The following is a 19,160-nucleotide window of genomic DNA, read 5'->3' as shown; positions in this document are numbered from 1 at the left end:
AACGTGTGACAAACTTCTGCTAATCTTCATCTTATCGCCAACCAGAGGCAACTAGTTTTTGAGAGTCTCAAAAAAAAAAAAAGCAACGGAAACGCATGCACGGCGGCATCCTTTCTATGCGCACCCCTGTGAGCACTAAACGAGCGAGAAACAAGCGGTCGCCCATTGAGCGATTAGTAACAAGATAGCCATCAGTTTTGCAAGCGCAAGAAGCCAAAACTGCCCGCGGAACAAAACCCAAGCCACCGCCCACCCGCGTGCCAATGTATGAGCGGTACAATATAGATGAGCGGGAGCCAACTAGCGCTAAAGCAAACCATGCAATGAAAAGTGACAGAGGGAGGCGTGCGAGAAAAATACCCTGTATTCCCACATAGTGCCAGCACATAACAGAAAACAAAAATTTAGGAAATTAGCGTGCTTTTAAATATACAGACGGCACCGTAAATATACGGCATCGACCATTTTGGAGTTTGTTCGCGGCACCGTATATTTACGTCATTGACGCTCAAAGGGTTAATGTCCACAGCAATGAAAATGATGAACATTAATAAAAGAACACAGCTAGCCCGATTCAAGTAGAGCATTTAGATCACGTTACAGCTGCTTTTGCAATGCATAAATGCAAAGAAGAAAGCAGCTGTAAAAGCAGAAAGCAAGTATCGCAGCAATTTTGTCATAACTGGTGTTGCTCGCACCGAAATGAGGCACCAGCTAAGTTCCACATAAGATAAAACAACGGAAAACCAGGAAAAGTACAATAACTGTGAAGAGGCAAGTTCTTTTAAGTGGTGGTGATCACGTAACTGTACCAACAGCAACAACTGGTATGTCATGTATAATCACAAGACTGTCATATATAACCACAAACAGCACAGTTTTCATGCCTGAGTGGCAACTTCCTTTCACGCTGTCTTTCAACACTGCAATGTTATGGTGATGAAATCCCAACAGGCCACTTTAGTTAGTACAGTGCAGACCACTTATAACGATATCGAGAAAGACGAAAAATATGATCGCTATATCTGGACTGCAGCTATTAAAAAAAAAAAAAACGCGGAACATACCTTTGCAGCTTCGAATTCGCTACTTGCTTTAAAGAATAGATGATGTAGAAAGTAGGCCGTGAAAAACACTATTTCTAGCGCCAATGACCGTGTCAAGGGTTAGGCGCGCCGAAATAGTCCGAAATCGCACTTGCTGTTGCGGCAGTTTCAGCTTCACAACCATGCATGGATTCCAGCTGCTGCGCGAACACTGGCGGCAATCCTTTAGCATGCATAAAATCAATTAAGGAGTCGATCGACAACAGTGCACTTTGCGTGGACATCGAGGTCGGGTCAAGGAGCCACTGTCAATCTCGTTGTCACTGTCGCTGCTGCCGTTGCCACCGTCGCAAAACTTTGCCGTCTGTCGAGACAGCACATCGGCGATCGCCTCGTCGGTGACCTCATAGCAGAACGAGGCAGCACTGTCTGCAGTCAAAAACTTCACCATCGACGCACCACCTGTGTCACCAGTAGGAACGAGCTCCCAGAGCTCGGTTATGTCAGCGGCTTCCACCGTGTTGGTCTCAGTGGGTTGGGGAAGTTCGTCCTTACGCACAAAGCCCGCATTTTTGAAGAAATTGGTGATGAACCACTGGTAAAGCGCCTCTTTAACATTGGCGTACAAAGGGTCTCTAACCCCTTTTCCGCTGATCGGCATCGCCGCTGATAGCTCCTGCCTTCACAATCGCGGTGCTCCCGGTTTTCAAGATGGTTGATATCGTTAACTGGGCGAGCTCATACTTCTTCACAAGGGCGCTCACCTGAAGCCACATCGACAGTCCTGCAAAATATCCATCTTCGTGTCAAGCGACGCAGCTTTGGGCTTTGTCGGCGCCATCTTCGAACTGGGTTGAACGGTTGGTTGCACGCTGCTTCGGTGGCATCAGCCTCCTATCGCGAGATAGAAGGTCTCCTCGATTTGGCTGCACTTTCTGCACTAGTTCAGGGGGTGCAGCACTCTAGCACTCGATTTGCCAGTGCAGCTTGCGCCACCTGCACTTCGGCACTCGATTTGACGTCGTGCTGCACGAGTTCATGTACACTTCGGCACTAGACTCTCCGCAAGTTCTTTTCTCGTGCACATAGTGCAAGGCTTTTGATAGCAGACGACACATGCGGCTCCGTGGCCATGCGAGTGTTGGTAGACGGCATCGACGGCGCCTGCTATTAGTAACGCAGCACGGACGCCAGTTTTCTTCAGGATGTACACGCAGCATCTTGTTAAGCGCGCTTTCCGGGTCCAACTGCTGCTAAGTGCACTGAAGGCCGGGATTTTCCCTCAGGTCACAGTCGTTTGTATTAATTTTCACGAGCTTACCGCTACCTCGATGTTAAGTTTGCGCGAAACCACATCGGTCAGTCGTTTGAAACGTTGTGCCATATATGATTCAGAAAGGTGTGGAAACCACGCTTGGTCATGCTTTCTGAATAATGACACACCAACAAAAGAAAAGCCACAGCCACCCAGTCGCAGCAGACGAAGGCCTCTACGTTTCTGCACTTTTGTCCTCGATTTGACCGCTGCACCGAAAGCGCTAGCGTCGCGCTACACTCACACTTCAAGAACTAGCGCTGCACTGGCACGACACTTTTCTGAACTAGTGCAAAAGGTGCAGCCAAATCGAGGAGACCAGAGAGAGACGCGGGACGGGCGCCACCGCGCCGCTTTGCTTGTCGTTTCTTTTTTTTTTTTTTCCTCTCTCTATCTTTCGGAGCGACTGTGGCCGACACGCATGAAGCAGCTAGCGCCATCTTGTGGCGCGCTGCGCCTACTCAGCTATTCTCCGGTGCGCCGGGGCGGGGCGGGACGCGCTACGCGGTAATGGCTGCAGATACGAACTTACGGAGGTAAACATTGCCTCGTCTCGGCATCGTTCGTTTCAGGGAACTAAGCAACGCAAATGTTACGATTATTTGGCACGGAAAACGCCGTCCAGACGGCAAAATTTTGATCGTTATATCCACAACCTACTGTATAAGGGGCGACCTGCGCGTGCGGCGCTACACCAGCGCCGCTGATTTGCTTTTGCTTGTGTGGTTTTTTTTTTAGTTTTCCAAACCGCCGCCGCGAACAGTGGCGCTAGTGCTCACCCCCACCTACCCCCAACCCTGTGACCGGCCGCACGCACGGGCAGCAAGCATTTTCAGCGAGAGCACGGAAGGACGCAAGCGCAAGCGCGCGAAACAGTCGATTAGCTGAGTGCTTGGTGATCTGTTGGTGTCGCTAGATCTTGATTACCAGATTCTATTTCAGTGACACTGTGATTCTCAGCCCCGTGGGCGTCGGCTTTCGCGTTTGCGGCTTCTTTATGCACGATGGTTTACTGCTGCATACCGTTGTGAAAGTCAAGCGGCCGAGCATCAAGAGGAATTTCATTTCATGAGTTCTCCGTGACCGATATTAGGAACCAATGGTGAAAACCTGAACAAAAAAAATTGACTGGGGCTTAGCTAAGGTTAAGCCTGGATACCTCGAAGCGAAAAGGTTCGGTGATGCTTATGGTTTAGCTTATAGTTATGCTTTGTGATTTAGCCTATGGTTATTCTTACGGTTTAGCTTATGGTTATGCTTTATGATTTAGCCTATGATTATGCTTACGGTTTCACTTATGGATATGCTTTGGTAAGCTTATGGTTATGCTATACGTGGGCCTCGTATAGTTATGCAAATTGCTTATCAATGATATATACCACAAGTTATGCAGGATTATTAAACTTCTTTATTCATCATTGTTGGGCACATTGTCTTGCGATTTCTGTACAGCCATAAACACAGCTCTCAGTAACACAGTTCACAGTTCCATGTTGAATGCGCACGCCTGTTCTCTGGCAAGCGGTTATATATATAGTCGATCTCCGCGATAAACATACGCTTGCGGCGAACGTCAAACGACGACGCATAGCGCGGGGCAGTGGCCACCTGCGCCGACTCCGAACACGCTTACGGAGCCAATTCCGACATACGCCGGCTCGCGCGAAGCGCGGTACGTGTTGACTAACGTAGTGAAGCTTTTCGTTTCAAAAGCCCAACTCCAGGAAAGTGCTTAAAGTGTAGTGACTATCTGTGTGATGGCACAATAAAGCGCCCTTGGAATTTTTTCAAGCTGGACTTTCGTTATCATTTGGTAAAGCGGCGTAAATAAATACGTCAATAACAGCACATTTGTTCGATTGTGGCATGCACTGCAATTAAAACTACCCACGTTCTGCCGCGCTCCCAACAGCACGTCACTTCAGTGAACGTGCCGAATGCAGCAAAGGAACGCGTGGGCCCTGCAAAGCGGTACGTAGTGCGTTCATTGCGTCCGGCTCGGGACTCGCGAAACCTACGGGAGAATGAAGTGCGAGCGCGTTCAGGCCTCGTATAGCTCGGAAAGTGCACACCAGACCATATTGGCACCACAGCACTAACCAACATTTTAGCGGACAATGAGGGAAAAAAAAAAGAAGCTCTAAGGGATTACACTATTTCAATCCTAGCAGCCACGCGGCCGCGCCTTCAAAGTAGTTTCAAATTTCATTGCACTGCACAGCGAACATACCAAATATGTGGGGCATGTATCGACGCGCATTTTTCTAGCCGCACCCTGTCAATAATGTGAAATGCCGAGTTTACTGCAGGTGCTCTGCGAATTTTTACCGTCATCGCCGTACTCCTGAAGGCGGGGCCGGAGCGTTTCGGGCGTTGCTGTGAGGGTGAGCACTGGCGGCCTCTACCGGCACGCTTGGTCCCTACTCAATGATCACGTGGTATTTCTTCGGCCGCGCGCTGCCGTAGGCGACCGCGGGATGTGCAGGTCGCTCTTTATACAGTAGGTCGTGGTTATATCCAATATGCGGTGAATAACCTATCGTTGTAAATGGTTTTTTTCCCCATAGACCTAATGCATAAAATGACACTCTCATGTCGACCCATCGTTATAACCGATATATCGTTATATGTGGTATCGTTATAAGTGGACTGCACTGTATCATGAACCAAATTACCCAAATGGAGCACTAGGGTAAACATTCAACTCACTCCACAGGTGCCAAAGGAGGAGCAGAGGGCTTCGAAGCCCTAGGAGGAATGTCTGGCACTTCAAAGTCGCTCAGTGTTGGGAAAGGTGGCGTCTTAGGCCGAGGAGTGCTGCGGACACCATTCTCCAGCTCCAGCAGCATTGGGTAAACATCAGAAGGCGATATACCACCAGAAGGAGGCGTTGGAGTCCCTGGCCTCTCAGGCTGCACCATTTTTGCCTGCTGCTGTCGCTGCTGCAGTGCAAACAGCTTCTGCTGCTCATACATAAGCCGCTCCAACTGGTCTTTCTTTCTACGTTCTTCCTGGAGCGCCTCTTCTGCAGCTTGCCTTTCCTAGAAATTGAGAACTCTGGTAATTAAACAAGCAAAGTTAGCTGCCATGTGCACACAAATTATTTACATGCAATTCAGTATGTTTTGTGGCAAGTACTCCTTAAAGAGACAAAAACATGAATGCATATACGTAGTGCACATAAACAAGGACAAACAACAGAGACAGGGACACATGTGGTGCTCACTTTCAACTGATCGTTTATTGACAAAGATTGCTAGTACAAACAATAAAACCTCATTAATTTGACCCTCGTTAATTCGGAAAATAAAATAATTCGAACTTGTCCTATGGTCCCGGCAGGCGTATACATTATTTAATGCAATGAAATTTGTTAATTCGGACATATTTGGCCACACACCGGTTAATTCAGACAACTCTCGGAGCTCGACTAGCGCCGCAAATGTGCAATGCAAAACAGCAAAAACGGTGTCCACCGAAATGAAGTGACGGAGTTTGCATTGCCATAGTCATCAGTGGAAATAGTAAGTGATTGACAGCAATGCTAGAACCAGTGTCGCCAATTTAGCTATTTTGTAGCTAGACCTATCTACTTTTGGCCTCAACTAGCTACAAAAATGTTAATTTAGATACGAGTAGCTGTCCTAGCTTCTTTTTCGAAATCTAGCTCCTAATCTAGCTATTTTGGCTAAGTCTAGCTTTAGACTAGTGACATTTTTGGAATAAGTATTCTGGTGTGAAAAAATGCTTGCTACACATATGCTACACATGATAGAACTGACATTAGGCACATAGCGCCATCTAGCAGCTTTTCAAAAAGATACAAAACAGACCAAGATATATATCGCATCTCGAGAGAAAGAAAACCATTGAAAACAGAGAGAAAGAGGCAATACAAAGAAGACAGCGAAGGGGTCTGCCTCGCTGAGTCACTGGGGAAAAGAAAAGAGCACATGAACAAAAGTGAGGCGACGCGGCGACACAGCTTCTGATGGGTGTCACTTATCACACGGGGGCTCTGATGAGCATCGAATTGACATTCATGGTACAATATTGTACAAAATGCATGCATCAGCATTCCTATTACTCAAACCCCATGTGAACGCAACATGAGCCTCAGACACTTAATGTCTCTGCGTGGCGACTGCAAGGCATTCTGCACCCCCACATCCGACTCTCTCCATAGATCATTCACGCCGAGTGCCAAGCAGATGGAATAGGGGCCGCCGGTCTTCAGGATATGTGTGATGCTTGCAACCAGAAGCAGTGCCATCTGCCTTAATTCGGTTTCCATCCAACCAGTATGGGTTTCCTTTGTAGCAATTGCTACGATCGGGTAGATGACCGATTTTTTCTTTATTAATTACTTCTCTCCACCTTGCGGGTTTCCGCGGAACTATTACGTCAAACTCTTGCCTTTGCTTCGAGTTGTCGACAAATTAGACTTCGCCCTGCCATCTGCTGGCCACCTGGTTAGCTCAGATGGTAGAGCGGCTGCCCAAGAAAGGCAGTGGTCCCGGGTTCGAGTCCCGGACCAGGACGAATTTTTCTTCAACTGTGAGGCTTTTCTTTCGAGGAACCCGTATGGGTCTCCTTCGTAGCAATTGCTACAAACAGGTGGATGTCCGATTTTCCCTTTATTAAGTATTAAACTTGAATTGGATTATGGGGCTGTACGCTCCAAAACCATACTCTGATTATGAGGCAAGCCGTAGTGGCGGACTCCAGATTAATTTTGACACCGTGATGTTCTTTAATGTGTCCGAAAATCTAAGTGCATGTGCGTTTTCTATTTTGTTCCTGTCGAAATGCGGCTGCCGTGATTAGGATCAAAATCCACGACCTCTAGCAATGCCATAGCCGCAAAGCTAATGCGGCGGCTGCAGAAGTGTTGATTTGACGGTCGACCGCTTCCGTAGCATCTCCTGGACCCTGCAGTGAGCTTTAATTAATGCAGCTCTACTTCTGCACACCCTGCGTAAGTTACCAACTTGACATATTTGCACGGCGTTTATTTTCAGAAATAGCAGCAATGTACTGTACCGTATCTTGAACTTAAGCTTATCCTGTTTCCTCGCGACCGCTGTCGTATAGTAGTGGGGTTTCCTTGCCTTCTCACGTCACCTCCCACCTCTCTTATATTGGAACTGCCTCTTCTCCCTCTCCTTCTCCTCTCTACAGTTCCATCTACATCCCCTCTGACCTAGCACATTAGTAGAAAGGGAAGTGCTTAAGTTTCTGCAATGCTTCTGAGGGGAGTCACCGATAATTATAGCTGTCAAGCGGCTAATGTGGCGACGACCAGGGAGCTCCAGAGGGCATTGTGCACATTCGACGTGGTGGAGTGAAAATGAGTTTCTCCTGTGGCCTTTTCTCTCTTACTGGCGCTGTCATCAATATACACGCTCTGAACCACACTCCGACGGACGCAGTGTGCACGACAGCAGCCCACAGCAGCAGCAGCAGTGGGAAAGTCGAAGGAAGAGACAAAGAAAGCTTCGCTTTAATAGGTTGGACATTGACACAGTAAATTCACTAACAAGTGTGCGAAACGGGCTTTGGAAGCACAAAAAAATGCCATGAATACAGTTTACCAGTGGTAGCAAAAATCAGCACGATGGCACATACTCAACGGCAGAGGATGATGCTCGGCAAGCTGCAGATATTATCCAAGAATTGTGTGTACCGCAGGACTGATTGCCTTTAAGTACTGCCATATCTTCCTGGATACTTGTACTGCCTGTGAGCCTGTATAATTATGAATATTGAGGCCGAGCCCTTCCTATGTTTGTTTAAAGTTATAATAGTGCATATTGTAAGTTTCCTGTTGCAAGTTTCCTGTTTATTGTGCTGTGCATACTGTACTCATCCGGTACAATTGCTTTACTCTTCTCAAGTTCGCAAACAGATTTTTATCACTCAGCCTTGCCATGTGTTATGAGCTACTGTTACGTAATATATTGTTTTCTTTGTTCACCAATGTGGTTGATTGTATGCTTAGAAGTACGCTAAAATCTCTATTATAGGACATGAGTAACAAATGCTATTCTAGATTGTTTCGTTCATTGCAAACATGCAATTTCGTTGAGATATGTTCAAACATTTAATGGCACATTGCAATTTATGTGCACGGAAAGGTTTAGCACTCCGTACAAACTGCGCGGCGTTTGTCTGCGTCACTGTTTTGTTTGTGTGATGTGGAAGAGTGCACTCTGCTTTATTTTTCTATTGTATTGTATTTTGCTTTGCTTATCAACGTATGACGCAGTGAAATATGTAGTTCTCATGTTTTTTTCTCAGCTAGTCTGTTGTCAGGTTTGTTTAATCAATGTTCTTAATGATCGTGTACTCTTATGAACTTACTTACCAGGCATTCATGGCTTTCACATGTCTGCATGTGTATAACTTCATGAATTTTTTTTTAATGATATCAACATCCAGAAAGCTTTCAAGTGTTTTTGTGATAATTGTGTGTTCATAAGCCTGAAGTTGATGTTAGTTTACTAATGTCAGCCTTTTGGTTAAGGTATCTTTTAGAAATGTAATTCTTGCATCTAATGAATCAATCAGACCACTGGCCATTCTCCATGCCACTGCATGGTAATTAAATGTGGTTTGCAAACATGGCAATAAAATACAATATAGAAATGCTTGGCTGAGGGCTACAGAATAGGCTCCAAAATTCCTATATTTTCTTCTCAGTGTCGATGAGGCAATTTTTTTTTTTTTTTTACAGTTGCACATTTTGCTAACAATTCCAGTTTCGATTTCATAGGCCTTTGGGTATGCTCATAAAGTATATGTAATTCATTTTTTACATGTTTACAGAGCAATGATGCATTTGTAGCTCGTCTTTTGTAGGCACGCAAGCCTTGATGCTTTGCAAAAACTAAGCCTGCCCTAAATTGTTGGAATCAAAACGGGAGCACATCTATGATTTGTTCATACACATTCCGCGTAGTTGCCCGCAAGAAAACATGACTTGATAGCAGTGTTTAATCCTTCAAGATAATACACAATAAATGCGTTACATACCCAGAATACGTGAAAAAAGCACTTGAAAAAAAAATTTAGCTACTTTTAGCTCCTTGCTGGTGCTTTTTGCTACTTTGAGCTATTTTCACATTGCTATTTAGATACTTTTGCTCGCCGACATTTAGCACCACTGGCCAGAACACTTTGTGCCTTTGAATCCTTTATTCTTGCATTTACCTCTGTGCATAGCACCGCGTTGGCCGCATGCCTCCATGACTGTGTATTCACCATCCACGATCACGTCGATAGTGGCTGCGGTTTCGTCCGTAGCGGTTGCGGCAATAGTTTCACTTTGACTCGGTGTGCGCTTTGGCTAGAGTGTACTACACAATGATCGAATGGGCCAAACGGCACTCTCCCACTGAGGCGCTGTGTGTGGAAAAATTGTGCGAGGGCGCTGCAGGTGAACTCGATTGAGGCAGAGATGCACTCCGCGGCATATTCAACGTAATTTTGCTGCGGGCACTGAGACCGATTGCGCACATACTCTTATAACAGTGCTTTATTTCAACTGCGAATTTATATTGACGCTTTTTTGCTACGTATACATATCCGAGACATGGGTTTTACAACACGACGTCCTCAATTTTGACGTTATCACGTGCATCGTCTGCAAGCGAGACTTTCGTTGCACGGACGCTGGCAGACCGCCCAGTTTTTCTAGCAGAAAGTTCGTGCAGTAAAATTTTTTATGGTTTTACTTGCTTTGGTATGCTCGCGACTCTTGTCGGCCATTACCAACTGTAGTTTTAGCCAGGTGAACTACTATATTTAACATTCTTTTCTAAAAGTAACACAATTTTTGCCATGGAAGCCGTCTATCTGCAACATGAAGCTACATAAGAAAATTTTGTTGATATTGTGTCATTTTACGCATGCTTCTTGTCGATGGAATATTGATCAGAGACAATTATCAAAGAAAGCACTATTATGGCGAAATAAACCAGGTTTATTAACTGTGTGGCATGAAGAGATGCAGATGATCGAGATGACCAATGCACTTCTAGGTAAATCTAAGGGTACAGAGACATAGCCACAACATATATGTAAAAGAAAAATTAGCAAACATTCTAAATGCACTGACTGAAAAAGAAAAAACTCCCAACCAGAATAAGTGTGTTTCTTTTAAAAGCTGCACCAGCCCCAGGTGAACCAATCGAGTTTCCAAGAAAAGGAATTAAGGCAATTAATGGAGGTTAATATGAACAACAGTGTCGGGGAAAAGGTATTGCCTATGTACACAGAGTGAATCGGGTAGACCGGGAAGCCTTTACCAATGTAATCTCCGTGGCTTGTCTGGCGATCTCCTTCGACGTGCCAGCAGGCGAAATGAAGTAGAAACATAGTCTAATCAAATGGTATTTGCAATTCAGATCGTATTCGACTTCAGAATTCACTTCAAAATTATTGAATAGCCATTTTTGTTGGAATATAATACATAGCAGCACTTTCGAAGTCTAAAAGATAAGGGGCCGACCCAAGTGAGGATTCTTATTCCGAATGATTGTGCTGCTGGAGATTTCCTGAGACCAGTTCCTAAGAGAATTAACACACAGATGCTAATAGGTTCTGCTGAACACGTTCCTAGCTGTCATTCAATATAAACGACCCGTTTTGGGGCAGCCTGTAAATCTGCTAGCTTGATTCAGGCAAGGAAAACATTTTTTTGACAGACTCACAACGTCTGCAACCCATTAAACTAGGTGCCCAATGTGGTACCACACTTATCTTCTTTAACGAACACAGCAGATCTACACATCTCTACATGTGAGGCATGCTGTTCTTTAATTCCTTCATTATTGTCCTTATGTTAGTGCATTGGACAACTGAAAGCAGCCGTTCATAATACAGAAGCTGCTTTAGTTGAGCGGACATCCAGTTGGGAATGGCATTATATTTAGGTATGAAATATAAGATAAGCGTAACATGTTTTTCTCGGGAAATCATACTCAAGAATAATTTCATTTACAACCCCGGAAAAAAAGTCGAAAAATGCAGCTACCTTTCTTTTTCTTTTAATTAAACAAGTTCTGTCATTTTATGTCTGGCGATATGATTATGAGGCACCCTGTACAGTTCTCACCACCTGGGGTTATTTAATGTGCACCTAAACAGAAGTTCACGAGTGTTTTTCCATTTTGTTCCCATCGAATTCCGCGACCTGGCTTGAACCTGGCTGCTCGAGTTTCGCAGCGCAACGCCATATCCACTATGTAGCCACCTGGGCTACATACGTAGTAGTCATATGCACCTATGTCATAGACCATCATCATCATCAGCCTGGCTGCGCCCACTGCTGGGCAAAGGCCTCTCCCATACTTCTCCAACTACCCGGTCATGTGTTAATTGTGGCCATGTTGTCCCTGCAAACTTCTTAATCTCATCCGCTCACCTAACTTTCTACCACCCTTTCCTGCGCTTCCATTCTCTCCATTTCTTCATTCTTCCATTTCTTCTTCTTGATTTCAACTAAGACGTCATTAACTCGCGTTTGTTCCCTGGGTTGTTCCTGGTTGTTCCCAATCTGCTCTCTTCTTATCCCCTTCACACTACACCCATCATTCCTCTTTCCATAGCTCACTGCGTCGTCCTCAATTTAAGTAGAACCCTTTTCGTAAGCCTCCAGGTTTATGCCCCGTACTTGAGTACTGGTAAGTCACAGCTGTTATACACTTTTCTCTTGAGGGATAATGGCAACCTGCCGTTCATGATCTGAGAATGCCTGCCAATCGCACCCCAGCCCATTCTTATTCTTATGGTTATTTCAGTGTTATGATCCGGATCCGCGGTTACTACCTGCCCTAAGTAGATGTATTTCCTTACCACTTCCAGTGCCTCGCTACCTATCGTAAACTGCTGTTCTCTTCCGAGACTGTTAAACATTACTTTACTTTTCTGCAAATTAATTTTTAGGCCCACTCTTCTGCTTTGCCTCTCCAGGTCAGTGAGCATGCATTGCAATTGGTCCCCTGAGTTACTAAGCAAGGCAATATCATCAGCGAATTGCAAGTTACTAAGGTATTCTCCATTAACGCTTATCCCCAATTCTTCCCAATCCCGGTCTCTGAATACCTCCTGTAAACACGCTGTGAATAGCATTGGAGAGATCGTATGTCCCTGCCTGACGCCCTTCTTTATTGGGATTTTGTTGCTTTCTTTATGGAGGACTACGGTGGCTGTGGAACCGCTATAGATATCTTTCAGTATTTTTACATACGGCTCGTCTACACCCTGATTCCGTAATGCCTACATGACTGTTGAGGTTTCGACTGAATCAAACACTTTCTCATAATCAATGAATGCTATATATAAGGGTTGGTTATATTCCACACATTTCTCTATCACCTGATTGATAGTGTGAATATGGTCTATTGTTGAGTAGCCTTCACGGAATCCTGCCTCGTCCATTGGTTGACAGAAGTCTAAGGTGTTCCTGGCTCTATTTGCGATTACCTTAGTAAATACTTTGTAGACAACAGACAGTAAGCTGATCTGTCTATAATTTTTCAAGTCTTTGGCGTCCCCTTTCTTATCATACATATGTAGTCATTCGTCATGAAGGCACGCAGCTTTCGGCTGCGTGCCTTCATGAGTGCTAGTCACCATCCATGATTGCGTCAATTGCAGCTGCGATTTCGTACACTGCGGTTGCGGCAGTAGTTCCGTTTTGACTCGGTGCGCGCTTCGGCTGTGCGCCTTTATATATGCGTAGTCGCCATCCACGATTGTGTCGATAGCGGCCGCTGTTTTGGCCGCAGCCCTTTGTGGCAAACAGTTTCGTTCTGACTCCTCGCATGCCTCGGCTGCATGCCTTCATGACTGCATAGTCACCATCCATGATCGCGTTGACAGCAGCTGCAGTTTCGTACGCAGCGGTTGCGGCAGTAGTTCCACTTTGACTTCATGTGCGTTTGGTTTCATGTGCAAAAGCCACAATCTTATTATGAAGCATGCCATATTGGAGGGCTCCGTATTAATTCTGACCACCAGGCATTCTTTAACGTGCACCCAAAGCATGGTACACGAGCGTTCTTGCATTCCTCCCCCATCGGCATGCAGCCGCCACTGCCGGGGTTAAACCCGAGACCTTGAGCTCAGCAGCGCAACGCCATAAACACTAGGCTACTGCAGCAGGTAATACAAGATATTAATGGGTGAATCTTTAGGTATAGCAAGATTTATGTCGGTAAACAATGAGATTAAAGCCAGTGCTCAATGAGTCGTCTCTTTTTTGTCTTTTGTTTCACACAATACATATATGAAGTGATGATACACCAACTCGCCTAAACCGCTACACGTTTGAACATGAACTGTACCATAACCAACAAACATTGCAATAGCAATGCTGAATGCCACACACGCACAATTCAAAAGTGAAGAGAGGTTTCTCTTGCACATAAATCATGCATAAGATAGATCAATGTGCAGGGAATAAAAAAATCCTTATAGCTCATACTCAATTTACTCAGTAAAAGGAACTTGCCTTGTTTTTTTGTAGAATTTTGTACTCTTGGGTGTACTTTTCTAGGAGTTCAGCTTTCAATTTTTCCGCAATAGGAAAAACTTCTTTTAATTTCTGCAAAAAAAGATCAAGAGAGCAAGGAGCAGTAAACATGTCTGGCTTGTAACGTGCACATATAACATCAGAATGAGTAATATAACAGGCCTGTAATGTGCACTCAACACCAGAATAAGTAAATAAAGAATTATTGTCTTAATAAATTCAAGCAATTTAGACAGATACAGCAGAACCATGTTATGGTAAACTGATTAGGCCCAAACAAGCAGTTTACTACATTGTAAATTTTATAATCAGAGAAGTCCCTCCAAATACATATTCCAGTCAGCAAGGTAGCTTTAGACAAATGAAATATAGCCTTAGATGAATGAAATGTTTACAGGCCATTAACAAATGGCATAAAGTTAAAGCATCAAAGTTCTAACATGATATTGGAATGGTTTGGGTGTCGACTTTGGACAAGATAGTTAACAGTGTCGTGTTAGTTGAAGACCCCTTTACCCACAATCTTTAGCAAGCACGGTCTTTTTCACCAAGGCCTGGCTGGGCCTGCACACTGCACCAATTCATTTCCTTCAATTCAATTCTTTTATTATCTGTCACATGCAAGCCCCTGATGAAGGATGAAAAGAACAAAAAAATAAAAGAATTTCCACAAGATAAAGCACTCTGTCATTCCAGCAGGAGAAGCACACAAAGTGCACAATATTTATGCAGAGAAAAATGCTTAGCTCTGGGGGAGATGCGAGAACCACACTACAAAATTTTTCAAACCATTTGAATTGATGCCACCACCAGATCCACAAAATGCAAAGCTGCAATCATAAGCTTAAATAGCAACACCACCTAAACAGAAGGTTGCCAGAAAGCAGCTGCATAAGTTACAACATGCCACCTGCTGCTGGTGCTCAAACTCTGACCTCAGCTTAGCACTCGAGTCATGTCTCTGGATTATAAATGGCACCACAAAGGCCGTTGGTGCTTACCATAGTAAGTATGTTGAAATTGGCTGTTTACTAGACTTTTTTTTTCCCTTCTTTTTCTGTTTACTCGTCTTTTTTTCTCCTTTTCCTATATTTTTGCAAAATGACGCATAGAAGAATTCCATCGAGGATCTGGGCTTTGGTTTACAATAAGCAGAGTTATAAAATATGCAGACTAACATAGATAATCACAATAATGTTAGATCAATACTATGAGAAGGCATAACTCTGCTGATGGCCCCTTATTCACAGCAGTGCTGAAGTAGTTTGAAAAGGCAAAAGATAACCTGAATTTGAGCAGTGACAGCCCGCAGATCAAATCGCACTCGAAAGACGCTGACCAAACACAATTAACATTGTTGCATGTCGACTTTTCATGCTTCAACCAACTTAGCATATTGCCTATTGATGGTTATTTCTGTGAACTTATCTAAACTGAAGTTCACCCGTTATGACCCTTTTAACTTTTTGCTATTAATGATGTGTTGCTGAACAAAAGCTTTCAAGAAGAGGTACGGTTGTGCAGGATGTTTAATAGGCACTTTATGTTGTAGAAAATGTAATGTTACAGCTTGAATTATCAGTCAGATTTACCCTAGCCCCTGCACTAGAGCAGTCCACAACAACTTTGGTATCTAAATTTCTATGGCAATCAAAACATCAAGATCGGAACTTCATAAAAATTTGCACGTTATCTGCAATTACAAAGCTGCTTTTCTGCATTTACCTAATCTAAAAAGACGCTAAAATTAAAATAAGGCTGAGCTATATTAGTAAAAATTTAATTCTAGGTTTTAACCCATCAAAACCACAATTCAATTATGAGGCACACCTAAGTGTGGGACTCCAGATTAATTTTGACCACCTGAGGTTCTTTAACGTGCCCCCAATGCACGGTACGTGGGCGTTTTTAGATTTCGCCCGTATCAAAATGCAGACAAGATTTGATCCAGCACCCTCAGGTGGAAATTGCAATTCTATAACACCAAAAGAGACACACCATAAGTTAATAAGGCTTGATAGGCCAAAAAAGACAAAAATAAGAAGAGTGGCGGTACTGCTTGGAAGTTTTTGCACCTGCTCATCCTCACGTCACAGATTTTGACAGCATCCGCTCAGGCCTAGTTATTTTTTTATACAAAAAGATGCACTGCATTGAATTTGAAAGGAGCCGAAGACTGAACTAGGCAAGCTCCGAGAACTTTTGATGTGCCACAATGGCCCAAATAATAGAAAATATTTTGAAACTCGTGACGCCACACTGATGTACAGGCTCTCGGTTCTGGTGCAAAATTTTCACAAATGGAAGTTGGACCTTCATGTACTTTTCGAATAATCAATCTCTTGCGGCTAAATTAACGAAAATAGAGTTTAGAAAGAGCACTTTACCTGTCAAAACTGATTTAGTGTTTCTATTTAATGTGCCTTTAACTCTTTTGTTACCGCTATAAATGTGATCATTTTTGGCACCTTAAAGTTTTAACATTTTATTTCAAGACGTAGTAGTTGCAATGTATCACTGGTGCTTTGAATGTATGTATAGCAGCAATAATTGCTAAGACAATTTTTGAGAATTTTTATTTGGAACTTCAATGAAGCACCTCAAGGAACATGAATAAAAGTAAGAATTTGGTATTTTCAGTATAAGTACTGAGAGTTAGAAGTTCTGAAGTATACAAAATATGTACCTGGGTCCTAGATCCCAACTTTTACAAGTCAGATCACGCAATGAAACTATCAATATTTGTTGGCATCGATACTAGCCATAGTAATGCCCATGCTATGCGGGATGGGAAAGGAGTAGCTTTGCAAGTGTTAAAACAGGTAAGTTCTTATTGTACAGGGAGCATTTGTTTTTCACTCATTGCTGCAGGCATGTGGTTTGTTTTTTAGTGCTTTCTTTAGACTCATGAAGAAATGGTTGTCAAGTCAGGGAGCACGCAGATGCCTCCTCATAATTGATTACTACGTTTGATTACCTTTTCTGTGCAAGCAAGGTGGTCTAGTGTGCCTTCAACTGACTGGCGCTGGAGCCTCCACATGCTTTGTTTAGTTCCTGTACAGTGCTGTGAAGTAATGTGGCGTGTTGCACAATATTGTACAGTAATAAGGGCGCCTGCACAGGCGGTGTTCAAAATGCAAGAGATTAGACAGCTGGTAAAGCTTCAGTCGGATGTCGGTCAGAAATCCACTGCGTGCTCTTGTGCGAGTGAAAACCCCACACGACGGGAAGGATTGCTCATAATAATTCGAACATACACTGTCAAAGCGCTGATGGATAAAAGCAACCCACGGTGAGGTAAATAAAGCTGCACTTGATATTAGTCAAACACAATTATCAAAATAACACACACTTATGAGCATCTACTTTCGTTTGAGACATTGTTAAATCAGCTTATGTGTTGGATCAGAAAATTTATAGCTCTTGAGAAGCTTATAATTGAGAAGCTTCTGCATCTTCACTGCTGCTGTCATTTAAAAATTATGTTGCCATGTCGACCCAAGTGCAAATTTTGCGTCATTTTTATGAAAAGTGCTAGTGCACTGAAGGCTAGTTTCAACAATATCTTCAGTCAGTTTTATTTTTTCAGACTCACCTATCTGCCGAAAATCTTCAAACCTGACAAATGGTTCAAGTTCAGTCATAATGTCAGATGGTGCATGACATTGCTAATAGAAGAATTCCAACAGAAATTTTTAAAGCGCGGAAAACCTGCTGACCAAATTGATCTATTTTTATAGGCACGGTAATGGAAGAGTTAATAGAGAGTTTTAGATTAGGGGACGCAAGCGGCTTGCGTCCCCTAATCTAAAACTCTCTAATGTGACGTGAACATGTCATGCAAAAAATGTTACATGTTGACACCACACTGATATTAATATGATTTCATAGTGCATTAGTGCAATTATACCTTGTGGCACTGTACACAGGCTCCTCCATAATCTGACTCTCCTTAAAGGGACACTTAAGAACACTAAATTAGCCGACATGACGAATTACTTTTGTAACTCTATTTGCATTTCTTTGTCAAAAATAGGCTTTTATTACAGCGAAGAAAATTAATGCTAAAATTATTTTCCCCGACTTCCTCACCAAAACCGTAGCGCCGATAACATTAGTAAGACTATGATTTCCCAGTATTTTCACATTTTAGGCTACTTTTCCGCAGGGAAATCTTCTACTATTGCCAGATTTAGTCCTTTCTTACTTTTGAACACAAAGTAATCTTAACTTCCTGACAAACAACTAGCCCTGTGAGGAGAGACTCAAAATTCATGACATCATGGTGGAACCAGAGCAGGAATTTCAAGGCAGTGGCATCATTAAGTCTTCTGTTCTTACACCTTTTTCCACTTATGGAACATTGAATCTTGGGCGAGAGGGACATACTTGGCCTTCAACAAGTACAGGGTCCTGAATATTTCACTGTGCATGTTCGAAAAAAAGATTTTGCACTCACTGCTGCACTGTTATTGCTCAAATTTTGCAGAATGATCACACTTTGGCGTTGGCTTCATTTAGTATAACACTTGGCACGGCTAATTGCATGGTTCTTAAGAAAAAAATTCAAATTTGCCTGCACTTATGAGCATGCAAGCTGCTGCCGCGACGCTGCGTGTTGCCCGGTCCTGGAACAGGCAACTGCCCTCCCTGAAACGCTGCTTTCTGCAGCTGACGGCAGGCAGCGACACAAGTTTATGCTTGCACCGTCGCGGCAGCAGCTTGCATGCTCATAAGTACAGGCAAATTTGCATTTTTTTCTTAAAAACCAGGCAGTTAACCGTGCCAAGTGTTATACTAAATGAAGCCAATGCCAAAATGTTATCGTTCTGCAACATTTGAGCAAGAACAGTGCAGCAGTGACTGCAAAATCTTTTTTTCGAACATGCACAGCGAAATATTCAGGACCTTGTATTATCTACCAACTAGCTAAACTTCAAGATCCCGCTTGGGGTCCCTTTAACTATGGCAATACAAAAATATTGCATGTCATGTAATACACTGCCACATTTGTAGCTGCTTGAAGTAAATATGTTGCAATTTTCAAAACTAAATGAGATCAATTGTGGAGGCCAAAATTCAGTGATTTTAATGGATGCTGCAGAAGATAGGTTTAGGGTTAATTTTGACTGAACAAGGTCACATGCATTTAGATTGTGGTATTCTTGCATTGCATCGTTAATTAAATGCAGCTGCCACATCCTGGAAATGCAGCAGCAACCTTGTGCTCAGCAGCAGAACAGCTCTGCCACTGATGAAG

At 43.5% G+C, this 19,160-nt stretch overlaps 1 protein-coding gene and 1 non-coding gene across 3 annotated transcripts in view; one reads left to right on the top strand and one right to left on the bottom strand.

The window, feature by feature from the left end:
- The window catches only part of LOC126547007 (STAM-binding protein), a 99,656-nt gene that overhangs the window by 69,093 nt on the left and 11,403 nt on the right, over window positions 1-19,160 (bottom strand). For both annotated transcript variants that reach the window (XM_055062996.1, XM_050194811.3), the window contains 2 exons: window positions 13,880-13,972; window positions 5,071-5,402 (listed from right to left, as the gene is read on the bottom strand). In XM_055062996.1, the coding sequence (XP_054918971.1) occupies window positions 5,071-5,402; window positions 13,880-13,972 (425 nt within the window). The remainder of the gene's footprint in view (window positions 1-5,070; window positions 5,403-13,879; window positions 13,973-19,160) is intronic.
- TRNAS-AGA (transfer RNA serine (anticodon AGA)) lies at window positions 6,829-6,902 on the top strand. Its single transcript has one exon. It is a non-coding gene; the product is annotated as a tRNA-Ser (tRNA).

Source organism: Dermacentor andersoni, chromosome 1, assembly GCF_023375885.2.
Source record: "Dermacentor andersoni chromosome 1, qqDerAnde1_hic_scaffold, whole genome shotgun sequence".
Lineage (NCBI taxonomy): Eukaryota > Metazoa > Arthropoda > Arachnida > Ixodida > Ixodidae > Dermacentor > Dermacentor andersoni.
Note: the sequence above shows the minus strand (reverse complement) of the source record. Positions and strands in the feature narration are given on the sequence as shown.